Here is a 27,343-nt window from a genome sequence, read left to right as displayed (position 1 = left end):
AGGAAAGCTGTCTCTGGCATAATAAAACTAATTTTAATATGCAATTAATAACACCAATATTAAGGCAATGTTTTTGTAACTCCTATCTGCTATGAATCATTAATGTTACAAAAATATCATCCATTACTGATGCAAAACAGCTTAAAGCAAAGCAGAACTAGAACTGTAAACAAAACCAATTACTTTTGAAATTTAAAAACTTGTAATATTTGCCTTCTAGGGTCAGTTTTAATTTCTTTATTCAACCTTCTCATACGCCATTTCAGGGGTATATGTTCCAGGAACATTTCAATTCTCAGTGAAGTAATTTGCAGAGTAAGCCAAATTTCTCAAACTCAACCTGTAAGACCTCTTTTGCTTGTATGTGTGAACTGTACGTATGCACTAAGAACATAGTGAAATGGTAACTGTAGCATCCTTGTCTGAATGAAATGGCATCGATGCAAAAGGTTTATTGCATTCAGGGCGGCGCTGCAGGGTCACACATTTGCAGGATCTGTATTTATGTCTATTTTGAATGAACTCTCTCTGAAATACCGGACCAGAAAGGCAAAGTCGAGAGAGAGCGGCAATATAAACACAAAATAAAGAATGTATGTTTTCCTAGAGCTTATATTATTAGTACAGACACTTGAAGATGAGTACACTGAAAGAGGAAATAGAAAAATATTAAAATATTAGTTCAGCACACTCAAACTGTGAGCAGCCACAATGCAAATTCAATTCACCTTAATCAGAATATTTCATAGGAATACACAAATTTTGATGCAAATATTGTCGATAGGTTTTGTAGCTTAATTCCCAGACATAATTCCAGGTTGTTATAGAAGAAAGTCACCCAGCCTGGAGTAATTCCCATGTCTGAGACAAACTGTGGATTTGAAGCTCTATATTCCTATATATCATGCTAAAAAAAAAAATAATATTGGGTGACAGAAAGAAAACTACCTGACTTTTAAGGCAGTCCAGGTTGGTTTATGTGAATTCTTAGGACAGAAATAGAAAATAAACAGTACAAATGTAGTGTACCCTTTCTATATATGTTTCTTGGAGATTTAGCTGAAGAAATTATCTTCATGTTTTTATTTGTTCTGTGTGATCACCATTTCCTGTATGTGATGAAATTAAAACAAGAAAGGCTTAGTTTTTCCTACTGTAGGCAAATGGTGTAGCAGTAAAACTGTGTCCAGTATGTCTCACTGATTGCATTTGCTATTCCATTTTTCTCTTTTTCTTTAGAGAAATGCTATCTGTGTATAAAAATATATTACCATGGACTCTGTCTTCCAAAGCATTTTAAGTAGCTACTTATTATGATTTAATTTGGGAAGACTCCTGTGCCTAATAAGCTTTCCATTTAAAATCCAAGCTCTGAGCTTTATAAAAGCTACGTGGTCTACATGTAAACACTGTGTAAATAGCATCTGAATAAAAGGCAGGGACACACATTAGGAGCTGCCAGAATTGTGTTTGTTGTGGCTGCTCTGCTAGCTGCCGCTTGAACAGCTGAAGTAGAAAAATACTGATTGACTGGTGCCAGCTCAAACGAAAAAAATATGCCAGCATAGAGAAAAGTTAGAGACACAGAAATGGGTTCTAGGAAGTGTGTATAGCTGTTGGTAGAAGGGCAAGACAGCCATTTCATATCTGGTAGTGAAAGGAATGTTTGCTTGTGTTTTAATTTAGTACAGAAATAGAGAATCAGGTTCTTAGATTTACAATCTGTCAGATGATGCTATTTCACATGGTTTTACAGAATCTGATACGCCATTCTGACTGCAATGATTTTTGAAAGGCTTTTTAATGTTTACACAATCTAACATGTTGCTAAAATGAAATGCAGGCTATATCACAAGGTATAATACGGCAGGAATGTGTGTGTGGCAGAGGGATTGTTTTGTCTTGTTACTGTCCATGATGAAGATGAGTGTGGGACTATAATGTCTAGCCCACTATCTGGATAACATCTATTTAAGTGAAAAAAAAGAGTTCTTAATTGCTAGTTATGGATTGAAAGCTTCTAATGACTTTTGCCTCACTGTCCAGTTTTTTATTTGCTGGGAAACTGCATGTTTATATTTATCTGCTCTAAGCAGCAGATTATGTTTTACTCAGAGAAATTGAAAATAATCAAATATGTGCTAATATCCACTGACAAAGATTAGTGTGCTATTTAGAACAGAGAAGTCTTAAGGAAATTGGAAATAATAATAATAAAGTCTAGGTTGTTGTTTATTTAATGAAGTAACTGTGAATCAATTTGTAGGGATTCTGAAATGTTCTGACAGCATGTCTTTCATAAATTAACATATATAGTTAAGTCCATTATAGTGTAAATATAGTAATAGTGTAATAAGTCCTTCAGGCTAACCAGTGATCAAACTACCTTTCCTTTTTAAACTTTTTTTTTTTTTAACCTAGTAGTAGAGAACAATGTTAGAGAGATATATACAATTAAATTCCATTGTCTGTCACATAAACTGTGCTCAGAGACAACAAAGGCATAAGAAAACTAGGAGGAAAAATTTGTGCAATTAAAAGTTGATAAAAAATATGTCAATAAGATACCTTTGGATGTATATGATAAAATGGGATGCTGAGATGCTTATTTTTCCTTAAATAGGAGGAAGGCATTGGCTTTAATGAAAAGAAGATGTTCTAAAGATCTTGAGTTCTTCTGGAAATAAAACTGCAGCAAGCCATTTAATCTTTGTCTGTTTACAAATCCATCTTAAAGCCTGGAAAAATGCTCCAAGCTCCTTAAAGAACTTATCAGGTTAGATCTTTCTCTTAACCTAGGGAAATACATTGCAGCTGATCCTTTTCCAGCTATGGTTATTCTTTAGAAGACATGAACTTCTTTGTTGACTAAGAAAGAGTACACAGGAAAGGGGAAGGATATTGCAATACCTATATGGTAAGTTAGATGTCTCAGTTTTGGAAGTTTCTGATATACAAAAAGATGATGAAACAAACTCCTCCAAAGAGGAAGAGTAAACATAATTAAAATAAGAGTTTACTAGGGGGATATAATAAATCCACGTTGTTTGGAGTCTAAACCATACTATTTTCTAGAAGACATCTTTTTATCTTGCTTCAAATTATGCATTCAGGGAACTGTCTGGAGGAACGTAATGGTACCTTCTGGCCAGAGATATTGAGTTTGAGTAATTTTGCTGAAGAGGTTTCTTTTTATGTCAAATAAATACTGACATTACAATGCCCACAAGTAATTGAATTAGTAATGATTATGGAGGCTTAAATGTACGTCCTGACTGATATTACTAAGTTCTCTGACAAAATTTGAAGGGTTAAAGTCATGAAACTCTCAGTGTAATTTGTCTAGCAGACTGATGGGAAATATTAAATTAATATAGGCTTAAACTGCTAAAACCCTTGCGACTTATGTTCAATCATGCTGGTTGGTGAGATGTTTATTAGTGTTGGGAGACTAGTGATGAGCTGAAGAAAGTAGACTATGAGTGGAATAGAGGAGCAACTGCTTTTCATGAGCTATCGTGGCTGGTGCAGATCCCTCAAAGGTCTTCAAAATGTCTGGCAAGCATCATGGTATTGGTTCATGAAAGAAAAAGTTGACCAATCAAACAGTTTGCATTCATTGTGTTACTTTTAGATCATGTTAATAAGTGAATGACAGCCCTTATTTGCTTATAGCAATCACAACTTAGAAAAATATGCAAGGCTTTCATTTGTACAATGATGGAAACTAACGGACTTGAAATTCAGCTAGAAACAAAGTGTCAAGGCTTCCTGCTCACGCTGACAGGTCTGTAATCAGTTGTCATCTTATATTTACTTTAAAAGACTTCATTGCAGGATATTGAATATTTTGCAAGGACAGCTGATAGCTATGGACTTTATAGTATTACTCTGTTGAGAACAAGGTGGTAATAAGCTAAGTTCTAGTCTTTTGAGGGGCAAAGACTTTATCAGTAAACTCAGCTGAATTTTAACCATCCCTTTTTTGAAACGTTATTGAAGGTGTCATTGTTAATTCAGTTAATTAATTGAAGTAAGTACTTGATATTGAGCCCTAGAGAAAATGTTGGTAATTATTGCAGCTCAAAGTTTAGTATTTGCTATAGAGTTTAATTAACAGCATTATGATTTGTGTCATAAAGCAGCTCTAGACCTTACCATTTTCAAACTAAAAACTTTAACACTGCTTTGATAGTTTTGGTGCCAGACGAAGCTTTTATGGCTGGTTTGTTCAGGCAAATGGGAGATATTGAGAGCACCTATTTTAGCTCTGGAGGTGGAATTTAGGCATATGTACCTAAGAAACAGTTTCAGAAAGCTAATCTAGTAGCTACCATACTCTAACTGTGACTGTGTTTTGAATCACAGATTTTCCTATGAACCTAAGTGAAGATTCACAGTTACAAAACCATTTAATCTGGAAATCTATGCTCGAGTGACATCCAGAAATAAGGCAAAAAAAAAAAAAAAAAAAAAAAAGGCAGTCCTGAATGCTCCTAAAACACACAAAATCAGCAGATAGCTTAAAATCAGAGTAGAAACCACAGACATTTTCATTCAAACATGGCTATTGGAAGTTGTAGGTACTATATTTAGCCTAAGGGGATTCAGGTCCAGTGCTTCTAACTTTTTCTGGTGAGAGCCATCATCATCATCATCATCCTGTAGCTTTGTGCTGTGCAGCCATCAGGAGTTACTGAAAGAGAGAAGCAGAAAGACCTTGACTCTGTAGCCTGTTAGACATTTGACTAGGGGTGGAGGTTTACTTTCTAAAATCTGACTACAGATCCCTTCCTCTCCTTCTACTTGAATGCTTACCTTCAGCTAGAGATGCAGAGCATATTCCTGATCTCTCCCATAATCAATAAAACACTTGCATGACATTTCTTGGGAGGGAGTGGAGCTGTGTGTGACACAGGGTTGAGCACAGACATGATGACTTGAGCTATTCATTGCATTAAATAAAAAAATAAAGTTAAAAACTGCTAGTAAATTCTCAATCCTGTAATACCAATTCTGTACCTAGATTAAAGTAAACCACCAGATGTTTTGTCAGTGCAACTTTCATCCTAGTAACTCTTTCACTGACTAGTAAACCAGAATATTTTAATGACACCATTTCAATTTGTTTCAAATCTGGAATTATAAAATCAAAAACTTCCAGAGGATCAATAATGAAGATCATGGCAGATACTATAATAAAGAAACTTAATGATGCAAACTGCCATAAAATTTTGTGTTCCCTCAAATATGCTGATCCAGCTTTATGGAAATAAAAGGTTCTTTTTAAAATTGGTATGTATTGCAGAGCTCAGAAGATGTGCTTTCAGAACAAGTTAAATATTTCTAATAGTGAGTCACTATGACTTTTTACAGACAAAGAAGCAAGTCTGAAAAATGTCTGCTTTTGTTTGAAATCTTTTCTCCATATCTTAACATTTCCATACAAGTTCTTTTCTGCATGTGTCAAAAAATGCATAGTTCTTTTTACTTGTACTTGCAACATTATTTATTTCTCAGTATTTACAATATGTAAACCTCAAAATATATCCTTTAGTTAGGTATTCGAAGATGATATCTTTTCACAATCAAATTGTATTTGGTCAATAAAAAAAAATCCTTTTTAACTTCAGATTGTGCAGTTACTGATAGTGACCGATTTATTTGGGAAGTTATTGTGACAGGTCATGTTTTCAAATAAGTCTCTTTACTTAGAAAAGGGTTGTCTTTTACGAGCTGTGAGGTGTTAAGATATTCTGCATTCCAGAATGTATGAGGCAGAATTCTTCTGATGTTTATAGCCTTTAAAATAAATTGTTTAAATTCTCTTAGAATTGCATCCTGCAGAGAAGAATCTCATAATTAAAAAACAGTGGGACAGAGCTGCAGTACAAGTACTTTGATGTGTTGGATACCTGATAGATTTTCTTGAGATAAAATTACCTATAGTTATTGATAATACTTTTATTTTAAGCCAGATTTGCAGAACTACCTGGAGTTAGCTTGTTTTGCATTTCATTTGATGAACAACAAAATATTAAACATGAAGGAAGTAATTATACTATTCAGACTAAGTCAGGTTTACTGTCTGGGATGACTATTCAAAACAATACATAAATGTCATTATTATTGCTTAGTCCTGTTTGGCAAGAAGTTGATTTCCTTTAAACTTGAATTATTTCCGCCCCTCCCCTTCCCCTCCCCCCCCCCCCCCGCCTTTTTATTTTAAAAAAAAGTAGGTAGGCTTTTGAAGCTTATTTTGCTGTCCTTTTAAAAAATCCCAATAAACAAAATCTCCAAAACCAAAAAACACATGAAAATACCCTAGTAGGACAGAAGAAAGTTCAAAGTAGAACCGTATGTGTAGTACACAGTTGTAAATGTTGTTTGTATTTCAGTTTCATAGCAGACAGACAAAATTGGTGAAATATAGTCTTAATTACTTAAGTTTTCTTATGCTGTAAACTTTACTTTTGTTCTTTTTCCCTCTGTAATCCCATGAGATACAATGCCCTTGTATAGTCTGTCACTTGTAGGCATATAAACTTGCAATTTGTACATTTAATAGGCAGAAACATAGTATTTCTAATACAGGAATGATCTATCATAGCAGGCATTTTTTTTTTCTTACAAATTAATTCTTCTTACAAATTATATACCGACTTATTTGCAATATTGCTCCATGATTAAGGATTAGGTTGAGTTTCTATTAGTCATCCTTTCGAACCTTATATTAACATCAACAAGTAAATCACTGTAATTTCAAAATAAAAGTTTTGTGAACAAGGCCAGAATTTATTTTGTCTTGTTAGACTTTCTGCATTAGGGAACTTTTAAGGGTGTAACCCCTAGGTAAAGCAAAGGTCATGTGGCTCCATAGGTAGCTTCATCTACATTTTTTGTGCTATCTCTTTATGAATTAGTACTTGTTGATTTCCTAATATTCCTTTATTTATATTTTTCTTTGATAGACTCTTTAGTTCAGTCTTACAGTGTAAGTAACACAGCAACTGATGCCAAAGGCATCCTATTCTCCAACGCCTTATTTTATGAGATCACCAAGTATTAAGATGAAGAGTTGTGGTAGTTTGTTGTTTGTTTTTTGTTTTGTTTTTTTTTTTTTAATAGTGAAAACAAAGAACTTCTGAATGAGATGGAATATAAAGGTCTGAAAATGTGTCTTATTACTACTCCTCTTTAACATCATTTTGTTCCAGATTATTTATTCAAACAACCTTCAGTGGCATCCTCTATGGAATTAGCTCTAGTCTCCTTGAAGTCTCTCCCCATCACTTGTAAGTTTGGAGTTTGGAGGCAGGGGCACAGGTCACCCTCTGAGCTACAGAAACTTCTCTCAGCTTTTTAGTTGATTTTAAGTAAAAAGCAATCTTCCTTTGCCTCTAAAGAGTTCCACTTGACCTAAAGCTCATCAGTCAGAAAAATATACACACTGCAGCTGAGCAGCTTTGCTGAGCAGCTTTACACTTTTAAGCTGAAAAATACATTTTACAGTACTTATATGGCACACTAGAAACAAATATTTAACTTGTATCTAACTTTCTATCAGAGTGTTTTATCACCTCTGTCCTCGTAATCCTTGGAACTTTAATAGTAGAGATGTAGTCAAATTACTAAAACATTTGGTACCATTTTGAATGTACCTGTTTGAGGAAGATCTGTTCTCTTTTTAGACAAAGAAATTATGTAAGATTTTGGGTATGCTATCGGTGTCAATGTCTTAGCAAAGAGTTTAAAGTTGCATTAATTTTTATCTCCTTTATAATAGTTAACACAAAACATAAATCTCGAGACACCTAATCTTTCCTTTCTGTTCAACTGAAATCGTCAGTCGCTATCCTTGGAACAGAACTGGATCACACTTTACATTTATTTCAGCTTTGTGGTTTGCCTCTAGGTTTAGTTGGTTACTTTGAATTTGCATTTCTTGTTGATGACAGAAATATCAGATTCAAAGGATGTCAAAGCAGTATGAGGTCAGTTGCTGAATATGCAAAATATTTGTGCTTTTTAGAAATTTAAATGAAGTTGGATTGACCAGACTTCTAAATGCTATGTGCTAATGATGTAGTGCATCTTGTGAAAGCTACACCTTAGGTATATATTACCTTTCCCTGAAAGACAGATTAGGTAAAACAGAATCAGTGAGAAATTCTCACATGTATTTATAATTAGAGCCATTGCTTACTCTTCTGACAAGTTTGTGTAGGTGAGGTCTTAAAAATAATTTTAAAATTCCTAAGGGAGTTTTCAAAGTACAGATTGTTGTACAAAAATGTATAAGCTTTGGTTTGCAGCATAAGAAATGCCTGCAGCTAGACAAATTTTCATAGACTGAAGTATAATAAATGGAGAATCTAACAACAGAGAAGTTAAATGATACTTGCTTTTTGTGACATTAGCAAAGAAATTTTATTCCAGATCTGCTCTTTCTTCCTTTTCCACCAGTTCTACCTCTTGAAATTTGAAATCTAACATATTTCTGTAAATCTTAATTCAGATTAAAACTCCCTATGAATAAAAATGTAAGAAATTAACAAGAATAATTGTTCTTTTATAGCATGATGAGATTTGTAAGTATTGTAACAGATTGCTATTTTGTTATTCCAGAAGAAGGTAGAATTATTTTCAAATAGTTTCAAGTAGAGGCAAGGTATTTCACTACTGAGCTTCGAACAGATGGTGGTGTAAAATACATTAAGTCCACAGAATCACTTAGTGACAGACAAAAATCTTATAATCTCTTGGGATTTAATTGATTCAGCATCTCTCCAATGACTTTTAAACTTGTGGGTTTAGTACATGCTATCCGTCATAAAAGCAAAGGAACTTGCTTCTTTAATCTTTCTTTGGACGCAGTGTCCAGCATTTTATATGGAAGAAAATCAGATATACACAGCTATTTTAGTAAATTATTGTGATGCCGAGTTACGTATTTACTTACGGGTTTAGTTTTGAAACAGAAAAAACAGTTGGGCAAATCTTTACTATCTGTTGACAATTATTTGGACGGTACTTGTACCCTGCTAATGTTATCTGTAGAGCAATAGGTATATGTGTGCTTGAGAAAATAAATCCAAGGGGGAAAAAAGCATTCATTTTAAGTATTGAACTATGTCAGAGATGAGATAACAGATTTCATCTGAGAATGACTGACATAAGAAATAACGGTGTAGAAAATACGAGTAAATTTCAACCTATTAAGTCTGATCCCTAAAGGAAAATAAGGGAGACCTGTCTCTCACAGACATTTCTTGACGTATGAAAATTGTTTAAAGGGCATCCTAATTTATCCAGTTCACAAAGCTATCTGTGATGGCAGGAAAAGATTTTTTTCTCGAGATGGATGTCTTATGCTCTTTCTCCCAGTAGCTGTTCAGAGCCTTTTGTCTATTTATATTCATTATTGTTGCTGTAAGAACAGTGCTGGTTTTCATTATTTCATTGGCATGAGAAGCCCTGATTCAGTTTTGCTGTCAATTCTGACCTCTTTCTGGACCTCCTCTTCTTTCAGTGACTAAAATATTCAGTAAATAGAAACAGAGAAAAACCCATAAAATACTTCTGCGGTAGCACAAAATAAGTTTAACAACACTCAAGATATATGCAGTTGCAGTTTGTGTCTATAGTAGGGTAAAGCATTCACTGAGAGTTTGTTTAGCTGTCTGTTGCACTGCTAAATATTAAGTGAGTTTTCACATACCTGCTGGGAAAGAGATTTGAGAGTATCCATAAACAGTCTAATAAAAAATAAGATTCCTAAAGTGCAGAATAAAATAAATGTTAATTTTAATGCTGATAAGTATTTTTAGTTAATGTGTTTTGAGAACATATTCATTCTTCCATTTCTATCTATATCACTTAAAAGTAAACATAATTTTCAACTTAATCTAGCCAGCCACTCATCTCTGATATAAAACAGAACATATCTTTTTATGGCCATGCTTTACCAGTCCAATTAAATTAATTAACTTGAAGTGTAACTTTCATAAACTAATCACTGGTGTCCACTACTGTGGACTGTGAGTTTATCCACTATGCTTAGTCTAGGCCTAATTTAACGGATCACTACCATCAGAGGTGCTTTGCTTACAAAGGGACATGTTCATCACTCTCTCTGGTGCTCACTCCTGTACAAGGATCATGAAAAATCCAAGTGTGATGCCCAGTTTCTAGTAGGAGTGTTCCACTATCTTTGAATAATTCTTTTGGAATAATTCCATCCTCTGACAGTTATGGTGGCTCAGGTAACTGACATTTCGTCATGCAATTTTCTCCCTAAGTTATAGCTTCAAAGTTGACCAAAGTGAAAACCAATTGCACCATCCAAGAGTGAATCTGTTATATGAATAAATTAGTTATACTCCACTGCACAATGCTTTACATTCACAGGAACCACAATTTCAACTGGCATCCCTATTATGATCTCAGAAAGTAGCCAGAGACTAAACCACTGTGCACAAAACAATTTTCTACTGAATATTTTTCATTCATGAAACTGTATTCTCTATGTCCTGAAAGGAAGCTGCCTGCACAAAGTATGTACCACATGATCTAGCCATGAGACATTGTGGGGGCAATAGTAGCCAATGACCATTTAACAGAAGGAAATTAACAGTTTATTAAAAACTTTTCTGAAATAGTCATTGCAAAAATACCAAATTACTCCTTCCCCTTTAACAATAATTGTCTTTCAACTCAGATAAAATCTGCAGATTTTGTATTTTTCTTTCTGATTCAGTCTGATAAACATGTTTTCATCTTCTACTTCTTTATGTTCTACCCAGATCCTGTACTTGACCTCTTAATCACTAGTTTTCCACGTCTTGTTCAGATTTTCAAAACAACTCTGTAACTGCTAAGTGATTATGACTACTGTGACTGATATTGGGTAGATGAACAGAAATTACTCTGTAGATTTACACTGGGGATAATCAAGAGGTTTAATTTTTCTTCCTATATTGCAGCCAATACATTTTACACACTAATATCTTCATTTTCTTTGGTATATGTACTCTTTAAAAACAAAGATCTTTGTTTGACTGGGCTTTATGCTACCTTAACGGATATAAGTAACGGGTTTTTCCTACCTATTGTCAAGAATTCATTCATACACTGCAAGTGGAGCAAGCTTAACATTGCCCAGTTTCAAATATTTTGTCATTTTTATTGAAGTCTGAGTGAAAGCATAAACTAATAATGTAAGAGAATTCCTGATATTCAAATGAGTGAAATGATGGAGATTATAATCTGATTTATTCTTGAAAAAGTAGATGTTGGCTATGAAGCAGTAGTCCAAACTGTATGTACTGTACTTCTTAAGAAATCTGGAAATGTCACAAATTAAAAATAATGGGATATTTTCTGAGATTTAAGATTTTTGGGGTCTGGTTACACACTTTGCAAGAGCAGAAAATTGCAATGTTAAACATTCTTCAATGAAGAGAACTGGTTTATTAAAGCGCACTTCCACTGGAGTCACTTCTGACAAAAATATTTCTAATTTTACTTTGGGGCTAGGAAATATTTCACATATTTTGAAGGAATATCTCAAGAAATCTGTAGAAGGATATGCTCGACTATCCACTCAATTGTGTGGCTTAGGAAATCTGAAGAAAATGTTACCTAGTAGCTGGGAAAGCAAACAATAACCCACTATCTTTATCTCAGGGGCGAGTCATAGCTCCTGACTAGTATGCTTAGACACCTGTTCAAGTCCAAGCTTGTTCAACTAGCAGTTCTATTTGTAAGGTAAGAATTCTACTTCTTTACCTCCTATAACTATTGAGTGAATGAAACACTGTAGGATACTTAGTGTCAAGGGCAAGGGTCAAAAAATTTTGATACACATCACATTATCCATTAGATTCCCCCTCCCACAAGAAAAATTGAGACTGCTATTTCTGTCAGCCTTAGACTTTACAAGTAAATCCTGATTATGTTTTTCTTCTCTGTTCTGTTTCCCTCAGACTTCTATATTTTCAATTAGGATAAAATAAATAAAATTATCATTATACTTTTCCATTCTATAGTGAGATAAACACTGATACTCTAATCTCTTTTAGTACAACATCCCTATGATTCATGTGTATGATTACAGTCTATCTACTGTACATGCACAAGGGGAATTAGTGCTCTGCTTAATACTTAATTACTAATGGACTGTAACCCAGATGAATCTGTCATAAGTATGTAACCATTCCAAGCTGATGTTTGTAATTAATTCACTAGCTGTAATCTGCACACACAGCTGAAAAATCAATAAAAAAAATTAAAAAGAATCCCTTTGAGCAGGACATAAATCACACTGAGAGATTCATTATCTTTTTCTGTTTGTCTCTCCAGTTTTTGAGGTGTGAAGGCTTCCGCATACTTACTATAAAAACAACAACAGCAAAAAAGGCTCCCAACACTCCCCCTCCCCTGCATCAGCTCAATGAGAAAGCAGCAGTACTTGTAACAGAAGTACAAACTTACTTATGTGGATTAATTTCAGGGTAGATTTTACCTCTTAGGAAAAGTTAAGGATTCCAAAATAAATCGTCTAAAGACTGGAGTGACACTGTGGCTTATGCCACTGACATGGAACAAAAGACAAGAGTCTGGAACTAGTTGATCAGTGAATCATGTCCTTTCTCTGTGAAAGGTGGAAGTATTACCATTTACTCCTGAGCTGTATGATTTTATACTTCTGCTATGCTTCATGATTAGTGAAGATGAACACTATATTTTATAACATTTAACCCATTTCTTCTGGAGTATACTTATACAAACAGGAAAAAATGTACATTAATACAATAATCTTGAAAAGTCTTTTATTTCTATTTTAATATTTGTTTAGATCTGGTGACGTAGATATTCTACTAAAGGAATGAAAATGCATTCTTTGTTCCTTTCAATTCACTGAATTGAATTAAATTTGGTTCTGTATCCCAGACCTTGCTAGTATGATTAAGTAAGTAAAATTACAAATTCATAAGTTTATTTGTGAGAGAAACATGTATGACATGAACAGATAAGTATTTGTTTCCATTGTGTGGGATAAGGCTCCCTTTATGTGAACATAAAAGGTTAAATGGATACTTCACATGACTGCTACATTTCTTCATACAACACAACTTCCTCTTGACAGCTACTAAAAGGACAAGTAGTCACAAGTTATTTGTTTTTGTTTCTGCTTCTTGCTGAGCTCTGCATTATTTAGATGATCATTTGCATGCAGAGCACGGAGAACTTTATTCTTCCCTCCATTTGAAAATAACATAATAAAAAAATAATAGAGTTTTAGCACATTTTACAGTTACTGTTGAAGTTTAACCTTTGAGAGTCTATGACTTGTAAAAAAATAAACATTATGTGAGTCACACAGAAAATTCCTTGGGAACATGAGTAATTCCCTTTTTCTGAAAGCAGTACTACTATTTAATAAGTTATTATATAATATTTTATTCTTTATATGCAGGAATGAAATAAGATCCAGAATCCAGCAACATGTTGCTGCATGAAGTAGAACTGTATAAAGTATTTCATTTTCAGGAATGCAGTGGTTCTATCAAGATAATCAGTTCAAGTTTACTATGTTGTGGCAGAATAATTCTGCAAGAAAAAAGTAACTCACTGAAAGGTGTGAAAGAGAAATCAGTATTCTCCCTTAAAGCCAATTCTTAAGCACAGAAGCATTCAACCAGAACTTTTATTTTAGTTTGAGTTCTTGTCCATAGCCACAAGTGGTTCAGTTTTGTTGTTTGTTCATTGCCCTCCCCCCACCCCGTTACTTACGATACACAGTTAAGTAGCCATGTGTGTGGCGGTTATGTCTATTTAACCAGTCACTCTTTGAACCTAAACATCAGGTGTATCTAGTGCATTTTGGCATCACTTCAACAAACAACAAGCTTACAAAACAGCTTGCAGCTCTGTCAAGTCACTGACTTCTATATATTCACCATTCATTACTGATTCCAGATATCCTCTCAGATCCTTGTGAGATATCCATGAAATTTAATGACATTGAACATATTTTGGGATTTTGCTTTTAGTTTCTAAATGGAAGTAATGAATTAATGAGTACGAGCTAGAAAACATTACTTGTAGTATCTCAAAAAATAAGTTGCCTTTTGAATGAGATGAGCATAAATTGGAGGGAGATGAGGGGAAATCACGTAATCTTGTTTTCTTTTCTGTGGCAAAAGCACTAGTTTTCCTACCTGGTGTCCATTCCTGATTAAAAAAAAAAAAAAAATTAAATCCTTATTGTGAAGACATAAAATAAAAGGGAGGCACAGTATACAGCTGAGATGAGCTAATAATGGCTGCTAGCTACTCTGTTCTGTTAGAGCTCCTGCAGTTCCATCAATTTGGCATGAGTATCAAGGAAATTATGTTGACTTTTGAGCCCTGATTCAGACTTTTCTTAAGTCATCTTTAGGAGAGCTGACATTCTAATTGCTTCACAAATTGTTTCAGCTTAGAGTTTGTTAAGCAGTGACACGTTTTACTGAAAAAAATAAAGGTATGTAATTTTACACAGTGACAGATTAATGCTTTAGCATCAGATTGGCAGAACAATTAGAAAGCTTAGCTGTTTCCTACATCATGTTGTCTATGCTACTTCAGGAAGCCATAAAGTCTTACTTTTCTGAAGGATATGTTGCCATTTCAGTGATAGAAGTAAATCAGGCTATCAAAGGATTTAACAGGATTACAAGGACTCTTGTAGCAATTACATTTAAATCTAGAAAATTAAAATCTAGGAAATTTTAGTTCAGCATTGTATACTTAGTCCAGCACTTGCCACTGGTAGCACATAAGCTGATACTTATTAGTCCTCATGATATATATACAATTGGTCCTGTGAACAAAAATTAAAAAATAAAGTCTGAACTACAGGATAAATACAACATAAGAGAAAGACATATGTTTCTAATGTGCTTCCTTTTTATATTATAATGTAATCAGTGTTTTAAATTAGTATTTGTCTAGAATTGTCTGTTCAATTTTATTTCGCTTACACATAATAGTGTATGCAACCTCTGTTATGACTCTCCATTGAAAACAAGATGATTAATATGACTCGGGCCTGGAAGAGTACAACTATTTTTTTAGTGTAAAACCAACACCATAGGTCTGGTTTTGATATAAACAAACTTTAAGTCAATTGTGAGATATTGATGATTCCTCGAAGATCACAGGTGCAATATACAGAGCTAGTACAAACATTAATTTAGGTATGAAACTTTTTTATGGAGTTATTCTATAATTAGATAGACAATTAAAGAGTATTGTACCTTAACCTGCTGGAGGCAAGTGTGATAGAAATGACTGTGGAATTTAAGCCAAGAATTTTATTGCTTGGGTAATACTTCTTTGTTTACATGTCTGAGTCATGTTAAGTAGCTATGTAGTCTGGTATGGTCTGTTTAATTAAACAAGGGAAATGCATAAAAATCTTATACATTATTTATCTTATTTGACTCTTTTATGCCCTAAAACAGAGGCAGGTATTATGCAAGGGTGAAAAACCCCAAAGTTTCATACAAGGAAACACTGTCGAAATTTTCTGCTTTACAGAGCCTTTCATACCACTTTCAAGTTTAACAGACTTCAGAGGCATGATTTCTTTTGTACCATTACAGTTAGAAGCAGTATTCAGTCTTTAACTTTTTGATGAAACTGTAAAATGGAATGAATGGAATGGGACTCAGGCAAGAAGATTTTATAAATGTGAGATTGTCATGTTGGAACTTGAGAGTGGGGATTTTTTAGCGTTACTGGCTTTTTGTTTCTGTATTCCTTTGACTAACACCTGTCTTACATAATCCAACCCTTTTTTTTTTTTGGGGGGGGGGGGATAATTCTATTAACATAAAATTTTAAGGAGGATGTTATTCTCAAATGGACTTTTAGCTGAACCTAAGCCCAACTTCTAAGCTTAATTTATTATCAAATAAGTCAAGAATCTTAACCCAGAAATGGTTAAGGATTGGATTGAGGCTGAAGTACATAAATGTTAGTAATCATATTAACAGAATTGCAGAGCTGAAAGGAATCTTTAGAGGTCATTTAATGCATCCTTGGTAAAGCAAGGTAGGATTAGCCATGTTTATGTTAGCCTTGGGAGACATTTTTCTAGATATTCATAAAATCCTCCCAGAGGTGGAGTGTCTGTAATCTTTCATCACTACATTTATCCTCAAAGATTGTTTCTGACTTCTAGCCTGATTTGTCATTGTTGCAATCAAGCCATTACTTTTGGTCCTTTCCACAATGGGCATGGAAAACAGATCGTTCTCACTCTTCCTTTACTATAGCCTTTTAGGTACATAAAAAGTGTTGTTTTCTCCCTCAGCTGCCTTCTCTCCTGGCTAACTCACTTTCCTTCATCTAGCACGAGCTTTTTACAAATGTAAATAATCAGTTACCCATTCCTATTTTCTTATGGTGTTGTTTTGTTTTCTTGGTTTATTTTTATTAGTATAAGTGGTAGAGGACTATATAGTATCTCCTGTTTGCTTTGGAAATTCCACTCTGGTCTCTTTTGAAACCAGCTAAGTACTTCAAATTCTGACACACTACAGCAGTAAGTATTGCTGTTCTTTGGAATTGTTTAAAGGATAATTTTATTTTACTATTTTTCAAGTATTGAAAATTCTCGCTTTCATTCCATGTCTTTTTTTCCTTGCATAATGAAAGAATAAAAAGGTTCAGAATCCATTATTGTAAACCCTTCTGTCATACCTCATCTCACAGTATTAATCATTTGATCAATGTACAGGTAAGCCTTTCTGTACTCTGAAGTATTTTCTTAAGCATTGAAAATAGTTTCAGAATTGGGCATGATATACATTCAATTATTCTGGTCCAAAAGCAATTAATATATTCATTACTTCAGTGCAGTTGGCATATCTCAAACAGTGGATTTGTGTTTGACTTTATTCGTTAGGACTGTTTTAGAGATGGCATGCACTATCTCTGCAGTACAGGATAATGTTGCATTCAGAATGACAGCAGTCCAAGCCTTGGGGCACTAAATGCTTCTTGAGATATGTTCAATTGCTGTTTAACTGTATTTAGCCTTAGGTGCACAGAAAGAAATTGCTGATGCCTTCAAACATGTTTAAGTATTTTAATACTATCTTGGCATGTCAGAATATGCCACAGCACTAACTGGGGTGCAGTTCTTCAATTACTGTAATTAGGAAGCAGGAATTTCAGACAGTACTGCTGTAGCTGTGTATCACTATAGCTTAACTTTTTTTCCCCCTTTAACAGTGATTTTCTACAATATATACCCTCTCAGCTGTTTTCTGCATTATTGTTCTCTGATCATATAGTCAATACTTGTTATGCTTTAAGAGGGCTATTCTGTCTCCAATCACACAGCTCATAAAATAGACAACCATTTAATATAAAAGCTGTGTAAATGGACCTGTTTAATTACATAGCCTTACTGGTATTTCCCTTGAATTTGGATGGTCCTCTGAATATAGTATATGTGTATACAGAGTGCAGGAAAAGATGGAATGAAAAGTGGCTCATCCAAACCACAGTTTCCATCATTACTGTATGAAAGTTCCTTTTCCTTTTTCCTTTCTCACAGTAGCCTGGAACTACTGCAAAGGCATTCTTTACAGGTCCTCCATAACTGGAACCATGCAGGGATGTTATGGATCCATCAAAGGGTAAAGGCAGCAAAACCTGCATGTAGTCATTGATTTGTCATAGATACTATTTAAAAATCATCTGCCAATGACTCCTCAGATCCTGTGGACCAGGCTGCATGGTTTACACAAGTACTGTTGCACTGCTGTAGTACTGTATGGCTACTGTGGTCATGTACTCCTCCAAGAAAAGGTCTACAGCGAGGAATGTTTTCTGAGCACAGCATTCTCTCTGGGAATGTTAAAATTACTGAATCTAGCTTGGGTGTCAGTGTTGCTTCAGAGGGTTTTACAGCTGCAGGGACAAATGGAACAGAGCTTTTGACTACTTAAGTACATTTAAAGTCCGTTGTTGCCATAGGCTTTGTGTGTGGTTTAAAAAAGTTGAGAAAATGAAATCTCCTTGCATCTTTCTATAAAAGAGACTATAGGCTAGGACAATGTAATAACTAAATGATAATGCTGTGTTTCTACAAAATAAATTGTATGAGAACAGTTGTTAAAAAATGTGCAGAGCAGAGCGAATGTGCATCATTGATCATATTACTGCAATATGTGCATATAAAAAAGCACATAACTTGTAACATGTACTTGTTGACTTGTTGATAATGCTTACTGAGTACTTGATGAAAAATACTGACCTTTGGTAAGGAAGGGGAGGAGAGAAAATAATGAAAAACTACTTAGGTGGAATATTTTGGTTGCTAACTTTTTTAGCTTTAAACTGGATATAGAACATAATATTTCCCCTCTCCACACTGCCATGGTAGATGCCTTCCTTTTTTGATAACTAGTAAGCCTTCTAGCCCTAAAACAACAGTTCACTACAATTAGCAGAAACATAAGCACATAAATAATAAACTTCATTTATTTGCATGCTTTTGTACAAAGTCTTATGGAAAACATAAGGTATTACTGTCTCAGAAATTATCCATAAATTTGTAAAGATTTGTTTGATTAATGATAAAATTCATTATTTTTAAAAAAATATACTTATTAGCTAACTTCAGAAATTGGTGGTGAAAGCTTATATCAGATGCAATGAGAACGTTAGATTGTAAGACCCTGTAAATTAGTTTTCTCCAATTTTTTTTTAAGTTGAAGTCTTAGCAGTTGCAACTGAAATCTGCTTTATAAATATTCACTTTTGAAGTCTCCATTTATATGTATACATAAAAATTTGTCTAAATGTCTTCATTTTAAGGAGTGGGTTTACAATGGCTTTGCAAATAGCCAAGCAATACCTAGTTCTGATGTAGAGACACTGTAAGAGGATATGTTTGAAAATAACATACATTACATGTTCCATTGTAACTCTGAAGATAATTTCATGCAATTAAAAGCTTAAATTTGAGTAGTCTGTATAAACAGTTAAAACCTAAACCCATATCTACAGATTTTTTGTATGATAAGTAATATTATCCTTCCAGGTTTACTTTCTCACTAATTCACATTGTGATAAAATTTTTTTGTTAATAACTGGCATTTTAAGTACTTATTTGAGTCAGTTTCCAGATATATAACTTGTGTATAAATCTGTTGTCCTCTTCCGTGATGATGTGCCAATTGTACTGACAAATTCTTTGCTGTGTCATATTCAGTTAGGCTTGTCAGCTAGCATTGTGGTTGCTTCTACAGTATTTAACTTTTAAGCTGAGAAGTACTTAAAAGAGCATGTCACTTAGAGATAGGTATATTTGAAAGTAAATTATGCTAGAAGACAACTTCCCCCTCCCCCCCAATTCAGAGGTTGTTCACAACTCCATGGACCAGATAATGCAAAAAACCGAACGTAAAGTCACTGCTCTGCAAAAAAGGGTCAGTCTGTTCAGGGAATTAGCAAAATACTGTTAATTACTTTGTAGCTGAAGCGGTGTGGCAGTTGATTCAAAATGAAGGTTAAATCTCTGTGATCTACTGCAGTGTATAGAAAGTACCCAAGTTTTCCTTAACTGACTGGTTTAGGTACTAGTTTAGTCCTGACAGCACCAGATGTTTTACCCATCTTCTGATATAACACACATACAAACATCTTCCTGCACATCTCCCCTCTGCCAAACACTGAAATTATGTCCATCTTTTAGACAGAAGAGCAGTTAAAATACAACAGATTTCAAAACATGTTAAATTAAATGTGTGCTTACATGCTGTACTGCATCAAGGTCTTAAAACAGATGCAAGAAAGCAATGGAGTAGAAGGCTTGCGCGTGCCAAATATTAATTGAAGGGTATTTTAGATGAAGATATATTGCACCAGATCTGACAGCTGGAGGTAGATGAGGCTGCTGCTGCTCCTGCTCCATGTCTGCAGGTCCAACCAGCAGCAAAGATGAAGATGTATTCCTGGTAGGCACACACATACACCAAATGCATCCAGTTGGCCACACAGATCACACTCAGTGCAATCACACATACACAGACAGCATCAGTGGCCTCATTCTGTTCCTCCCTTTGGCCGGAAAAGAGTCCACTAGTCCACTACATGAGAGTGGATACACACATATGTGCACACACATACGCACATAATAGAGAACCCATACCCAGGAAAGAGTTAGAAAGGAATTTACTAAGAAGACAGGACAGTGCTGATCAGGCACAGGACACAACCAGACAAACTTAATAACCAGCAAACTATTTACATGTGACTGGCCCTTTAATACCCTTATCTATTTTCTCACTCTTGTTCCTCCCAAAATGACTCAAAACCCTCACTTGTTCTCCATTTGGTTCCTCCCCTAAACATCACTGAATAAGTCCTATGCTTTCCCAGCCTGCTTCCCCCCGCCTCCCATAAACCATAAGGTGTCCTACATACCTAGGCATACCTCCAGACTGGTCTTTGATGGGCCGATGGCCTCTCTGATGGGCCTGGGAATAGTCTGTCAAGGTACTATTTGGGCTGTATTACCTTGCCAGTGTCTCCCTGAGCTCTTTTGTGGGTGTAAAGATGAAGTTTATCACCTAATGCAACAGGGAGAGCCAGCCACCTACTGACTTAGACGTTGCTTCATAAAGCAGCACTATAAGACTGAACTGTGCAGGGAATCCTCACGTTTTATAAGGAAGAATCCTAATATTTGTCCAGAAGTGAACAGGGGATGCACTACAATGCAAAATGGTGAAGTGAGTGATTCAAGGACTGCTAGCAAGGGAAGGATTTATATCAACCCAATTAATGCTGATTCAAGATATGTTTGCACTAAAAAAAACCCCATCAGATATAATGAGACATTAGTTGTTTCAATCTGGAAAAAAACCCACTCAAACGACAACAACAACAAAAAAATCCTTTTCAATACAGACATATTCCTTTGTTTTAAATAAAGGTCAGACATATTGCTTTGATTAGCATTTGCTAATAGTCTGCCAAAGTAACAGAAATACTAGTAGCAAGCATAATGTTTAATGGTCATTGTTTGGAAATAAACTGCTGTTTAAGGAGTTTATTGAGATTTAGATGGGAAGAGGATTTGCCCTGTTGTCAAAATATGAAGAAGGGTTTTCTGTTGAAAATCGAAGCACATCACATGCAACTCAGCAGTTAATTATGCTTCTTACCTTTAGGGAGTGCCAGAATAATATTAGATTTAGGTGACAAATAGAGGATTTTCCTATTGCAGTCCCTATCTTCTGTCTATGTCTCCAGAACAGAGTCATTTGAAAACTGATAGGCTAATAACTGTCCATAGCCTTTGAATTCCTCACTGAAAAAAATGTGAGAATCATGGCTGAGTCTAAGTGCAAAAGCCTTAAAGGGTACAACTGGGAGGGAGGGAGGGAGTGGTGGTGAAACATCCTGTTCCCTCCTCCCAGCCTTACATATCTCAGCTGCAGAGTGAGTTATCTAAACATCAGTGCTGTTTTCCTCATTAAAAGCAGTGACATACTGAAATACGATTCAGAGTACATGTGGTAGATTCTATAAGAATGTTGACAACTGTTACTAATAAATAATATGCATATTCTTTACAATTAAATTACTTGTTGATTTCTTTGTCAGCTTTAATGGTTTGAGTATCATGTTGTTACTTTGTGGGAAGCTTGTAGAGACCATAAAGTGCAGTATGCCTGAATAATAACTGAATAAAAGCCAGGTTTCAGAATCTTACCCAGTGCTTTAAACACTTCAGGTAGCTTTTTAATTCAGTTGAAATGCAAATATCAAAATACAAATATTAAAAACTACCTGTGTTTTTGTCTGGTAGGAGTCAATCCTGCAGTCCCTTGACCTTTGCTAGTTTTCAGTGAAAGCTCTTACAAGTACAGTAGGCAGAAAGCTTGGACACAGTGATGTGGAAAAGGACGCTTTCTAATGCAAGGCACATGTAAAATATTAGTGCATCTGCTTGGGCAGCACTCAGATTCTTCCTGTCCCTCCAAACACAACACACAGGACAGCTTTACCCGTACATGTTAGATTAAGTTTATAACGAATAGCAGGGGGTTTGTATGCTCCTCCTAATTATTGATTGTACAATTCATGTAGCATATTGCATACTAACAATGAATGCTTGATCCTCCGAAAAACAAGCAGAGGTTTACATTATGTGCAAATTTAGTCTCTTTGTCATAATAGAGCTGGTCACTTGCAGGGCATTAAGCATGTTCACAAGTATTTGGCAGGGTGCAAGGCCTCAGGTTCCTGTCACATAAATTCAAAGCATTTTTAACAAAAAAATTCAAAGAAAGGTATTTTTAATAATTTCATGAAAATTGAAAGTATAGAATCAAGTGCTTGGTTGACTCTTTCAGACATCAAAAATCATTCATTATATAATGGCAAATGCTTTTGAGATTGATTTACAAGCACAGGAAGTGGCTTAATAATCTTATTTTTCAATTTTTGAGGTTGAGGAGCTATAGTTGTTGCCTATAGGCACATACAATGTAAAAAAAAAAAAAAAAATACCAAGGAATTTATTGCAACATTCTTACCGAGATCTTTAAAAATACCTTTTGTGAATTTATGGATTCTCAGTTTCACTGGAAGTCATTGTAATACTACTAATTTGTAAAGACAACTCTATTTTACTTTCAGATTCAAGGCCTCTACCAGATGTAGCCCTGACAGGGAAATGTACCCGAGAGTGTGATGAATACGGCCACTCGGACTCCTGCTGGATGCCAGTTCGCACTTCTCCTGAAAGAAAGCAGAAGAGCCAGCCAAAACTCTCCACTTTCATGCCTGTTGATGAACGGGGCAGTCAAGAAAAGCTGGCCAATGGAGAAGCCTCCCTCATGGGTGATCGCAACAGAAACCTCCTTAACAAAAAGTTGACCTCATCCTATGAGACCTTCAGTGCAGCCAGTTTCAGCAAAAATGAAGAAGGCAATCCAGAGGATATCCCCCTTACACAGACAGGGGAATACAAGCCATCTCCTGTCAATACTCTAACTAGAAGAGAAGTTTACCTGTAGGCTAAAAAGCAGCAACAAAGTCCTTTCATATTGTAAGAAAGAAAAGGGGCAAAAGTCTTAAAATCAAAACAATTTTAATAGAAAATAAGAAACAAAAAAGAGGGGGCCACCAAAGAGACAAAAGATCTGCCCGCCACTTCTGCCTCCACAGCAGGCATTTAATTATACTGTCTGTCTGACTATACTGTACAATGTAGAAAACGTTGTTACTTGCATGTCTAATTCCCCTCACTGATTTTTATACTTTCCTTAATCTATGGTTGCAAATTCCTCCCATAGTAATGAGCTTGATTATAAAGAACACAACACACTGGTGTTTGTGCTCTGCAGAAGCATGAGTTAAGCCACTCATTTTGTTTGATTGTCGTCTGGCTTGTTGAAGATAACAGGTCAGGAAAAATGTATTCAAAACATATCATCTGAACATTGCTGATCCCTGCCAGGGACAATCCTTCAGAAACCATTCAGATATAGAGATAAATATAAAGGAATAATCATTAATAGGCACTTTGTGAAGACCACAGCTTTAATATTCTCACCCCTCATCTGAGGCTGGAAGCAACCAGAAACACATTCGGCCTGAGACTGCAGTCAAAAATATGGCATACTTTCCTATGATTCATGAACTCCAGTTCTGTTTTATCCATAGAACAAACATGTTCTTGCTGTGTCTCTTTCTCTCCTTCTCTGTAATGACGACTTCAACATAAACACAATTAGTAACATATATACTGTAGGATAGTGATGATAAACTGTTGAAATCATTATTTTGGGCAAGACTAACATCTAGCTGGGAAGATCGTAATAACAAAAAGGCCAAAGATCACACAATGGATCAGGGGAACTGCTAAGTGTTGGGGCTTGGCTTAGGAAACTAACATATTTGCAAATACACACACATGTACTCATAACACACCTTCAGTTACATTTTGTACAGCAGCATGGTTCACAAATCCAGATGACAATTTTTTTTTTTTTTTCTCCATTGCGGTTCAGTTGAATGCCCAAAGGAACTAATGTGGGGTTTTTTGTAATGACATGATATGTTGCAGCAGATGCTGCATATGATATGCTGCATATGCCAGTTCCAGGGAATTTTTAAGATCAAAATGAATAACTAATAGTAGTAGTAGAAGCCTGCATTAATGAGAATGCTTGGTGGGGTGGAAAGGATGGACGATAGGATGATGTAGTGACAAGAGAGTATTACAAATCAAATACAAAACCTTTGCAGAGTGTAAGCCTTTTGTCATCAGCGTTGCAGATTATTAATTGCTTCAATTATGTAAAAAATATAAATGAAGGTTTTCTTGAAACACAAGCGTTTAATACCAAGAGAAGTGCAATACTAAATGATGCCAAGACTGAACATTTAGGCTAGATAGAAAATGGTTTGAAAGCGGTACAATACTTACCTAGCAGGTCAAGGTGAGTCAGAAGGAGTCCAAGATATGCAAGAGCTCTGGGCTATAACGATTCTCATGGTCAGCGCTTCTTGAAAGGAAGAGGAAATGAAACAGGTTTTTGTGCAATAAAAGCAACAAAACACGGAGAACTTCAACCAGTTGCTTTGTAGCTGATGATATAGTAATAATGACAGACTGAGCTCAGACATTCCGATGAAATTGACAATCGAACAACACAGCAAGGACGGCTCAAGGGGAAAAGCGTTAAAATCCCTGGATGTGTAACCTGGCATTAAGGCATGGCTAGATGGCTCTCTAGTACACTGTAGTCACAATGTAGCTTTGGGTAGTTTCTTGCTTTGAAGAACTGCATTGAAATAACCTTAGACAGCCTAAAGTAGAGGTTGGTAAATCAATACAACTCATCACCTTTATCTTTTCAATTCACTTCTCCATATAGCGGGATGTGCCATTATTGGCCATTTCATTCTCCTCTCTTGGGTTTACTTCCTTCGAGTAACATTAGTTTGTTTATAGCAGTTACGATGAATGGGCACATTTTAGAAAGAAAATATTAAAATCAAGGATTAATAATGATTGAACATCTTTCTGTTTAATTATTTAAGTAATATGGAGAGATGCAAACTAGTACTTTGTTATGAGACTGCATACAGCAGTTACTGCTTTGTATAATCTGTAAGTACCTGTTTAAAAATGCTTCTAAAAATGCTTATGTAATGTATACACATTTTTCTTGCACGTTTCAACAGAATACACAATTGCATAACACAAATGTTCAACCGACTTTCCTTTAATAAGATTTTATTTAATATTACACACACAAAAATAAATTAGGTAGCTTGGTTCTATATATTCTTAGACACTTTTTCTACAAGGCTAATAATACAGGTCATAGAAGACCTTCAGATTAAATGGATCAGCAGTCACTCACCAATTTTTGCACCACATAAACCAGTCATTAGATACCTTACTTGTGTGCATCTCCTTAGATCTGAAATGGGTGTGAAAAATTTTTTACAAAATTCTATCTACTTCAAGTACTCACATTAATTGTAGTGGAACTAGCCACTATTAATATGCTGATTACTCTTCTGACCTGGCATGACACAAAGATATATTTTGTGTTTGTATTTTTCCTCTTGATTTAAAATAGGTTAAATCTGGTGCCACTCCATAAATAGAGTGCTTTTGTATAAAAATAAACTAATAAAATGATAAAAAATAATTAGGGTGAATGCAAAATATGCAACTGTGCCTTTTATACCTATTATTATGGTAAAATGGTAGTTGGGTTTGGACACTGAGGGATAAGGGGCTATTCCCAACTTTTTTGAACCTGTATATTTACCTGTTTATTTTCTGAGGAATTATAAATAATATATTTAAAAAGAAGCCTTTTGCCAAACTCAGTTAATGGACCAGTCTTAAGCATTATTAACACAAGGCTGTGGTTTAAATAGGTCTTGAGGATTTTTTTTTATTACTATTTGTGTGGGGTTTGGGTTTTTTTTTTTCATTTCTTTTTAATTCTGCTGCCTGGAAAACTTTGATCAGTCTATATTATAGTTACGTAGCAAGGTGTCGCCAGTTCACATTGCCAGGAAAATTGACATTTTTATTTTTAATTGCTTTTAGCCATCCTCACATTTCAGTATAGAAGTCATTATTTTATTTCTTTCCATGGAAAACTCAAATGAGCTTTGCATGTATTTTACATTAGGGCACCTTTATAGATTGATGCGTTAATATATAACTTTATATGTATTAGAAAATTCAATAGCTTTGGTCTAAAATCTAATGCTCATTCTGGATCTCAGATCCACTATACTTATTCAATATGGTTTCTGACTGGCCTGCTGCCTGAGTTTCAGGAAAAAAAAAAAAAAGTTAAATATTATTTTTATGTGGGGGAAGAACTTAAATGGGACTGAAATAATTGGCTGAAAGGCTACCCTAGGAAGTTGTCGAGCAGGAAAATAAAGAATATGAATAAAAAACTTGCCATAAACCCAGCCATCACCAAACACTTGTAAGGAACTTGAACAATGACATATTCTTCCATTTGTTTCATTGGTGATATATACACAGTGTTTCCTTAAGGAATGAAGCAGATGAAATAACAGAACTGAAAGTCCATCAGTTAAGTTGTATTACTGACTGAAGAGCATAAACACAAAGACGACAATGTTCACCAGCTACCTGGGGTATGCTTTCAGACAAATTTTTCCTAAATTTTAAAGCACTTGCATTTAGTGTGGTACGATCTGTTTGTAATATTAATCATTGACTATTGTTCTGCAACTTGGATGTTGATAGTGAAGCAGAGAACAATTTATCATTGTTTATTATGAGTCACTATGCACGCAACTATGCTAAACATGGGAAAATGTATTAAACGCTAGTCCACCTCTATTTATGAAATATTTACATAATTTAATTTGCTTTTGTACAGTTTTATGTAAATAAATTGCTTGTCATTTTTGTCTCTGCAAATTAAAATATAACATGTTCAACTGGTTGCCCATTTGCCAGTGTACTTTCTCTGATAGGCTAATTCTACATTTACTGGATTAAATTACATGCTAGTTTGAATATTTAACCTATATTTTGCATGGCAAGATGAAACTGCTTTTGTAACTGGCCACATCTTCAGCTGCTGATGTAGCTGAAGTTTTACCTGTCTATGGAGTTAAATTCAGTAGAGGTTATTGTCACTCAGGACAGCATACAGCTGTTTTGGTGGTAGAAATAAAGTACTTGTAATGGTAGCCGTTTCCAATTACTGTTCAAAAGGGCTTCTTATTAAGGTGTGTTTAAAAC

General features: G+C 34.9%; 1 protein-coding gene across 1 annotated transcript in view; it reads left to right on the top strand.

Moving 5' to 3' along the window:
* The window catches only part of PCDH7 (protocadherin 7), a 284,347-nt gene extending 257,305 nt beyond the window's left edge, over positions 1–27,042 (top strand). The window contains 1 exon segment of the mRNA XM_027799823.2: positions 22,717–27,042. Coding sequence (XP_027655624.2) covers positions 22,717–23,096 — 380 coding nt within the window. The 3' untranslated portion in view covers positions 23,097–27,042.
* The last annotated feature ends 301 nt before the right edge of the window (positions 27,043–27,343 follow it).

Source organism: Falco cherrug, chromosome 1 (assembly GCF_023634085.1).
Source record: "Falco cherrug isolate bFalChe1 chromosome 1, bFalChe1.pri, whole genome shotgun sequence".
NCBI lineage: Eukaryota > Metazoa > Chordata > Aves > Falconiformes > Falconidae > Falco > Falco cherrug.
This window is presented reverse-complemented; position numbering and strand designations above follow the sequence as displayed.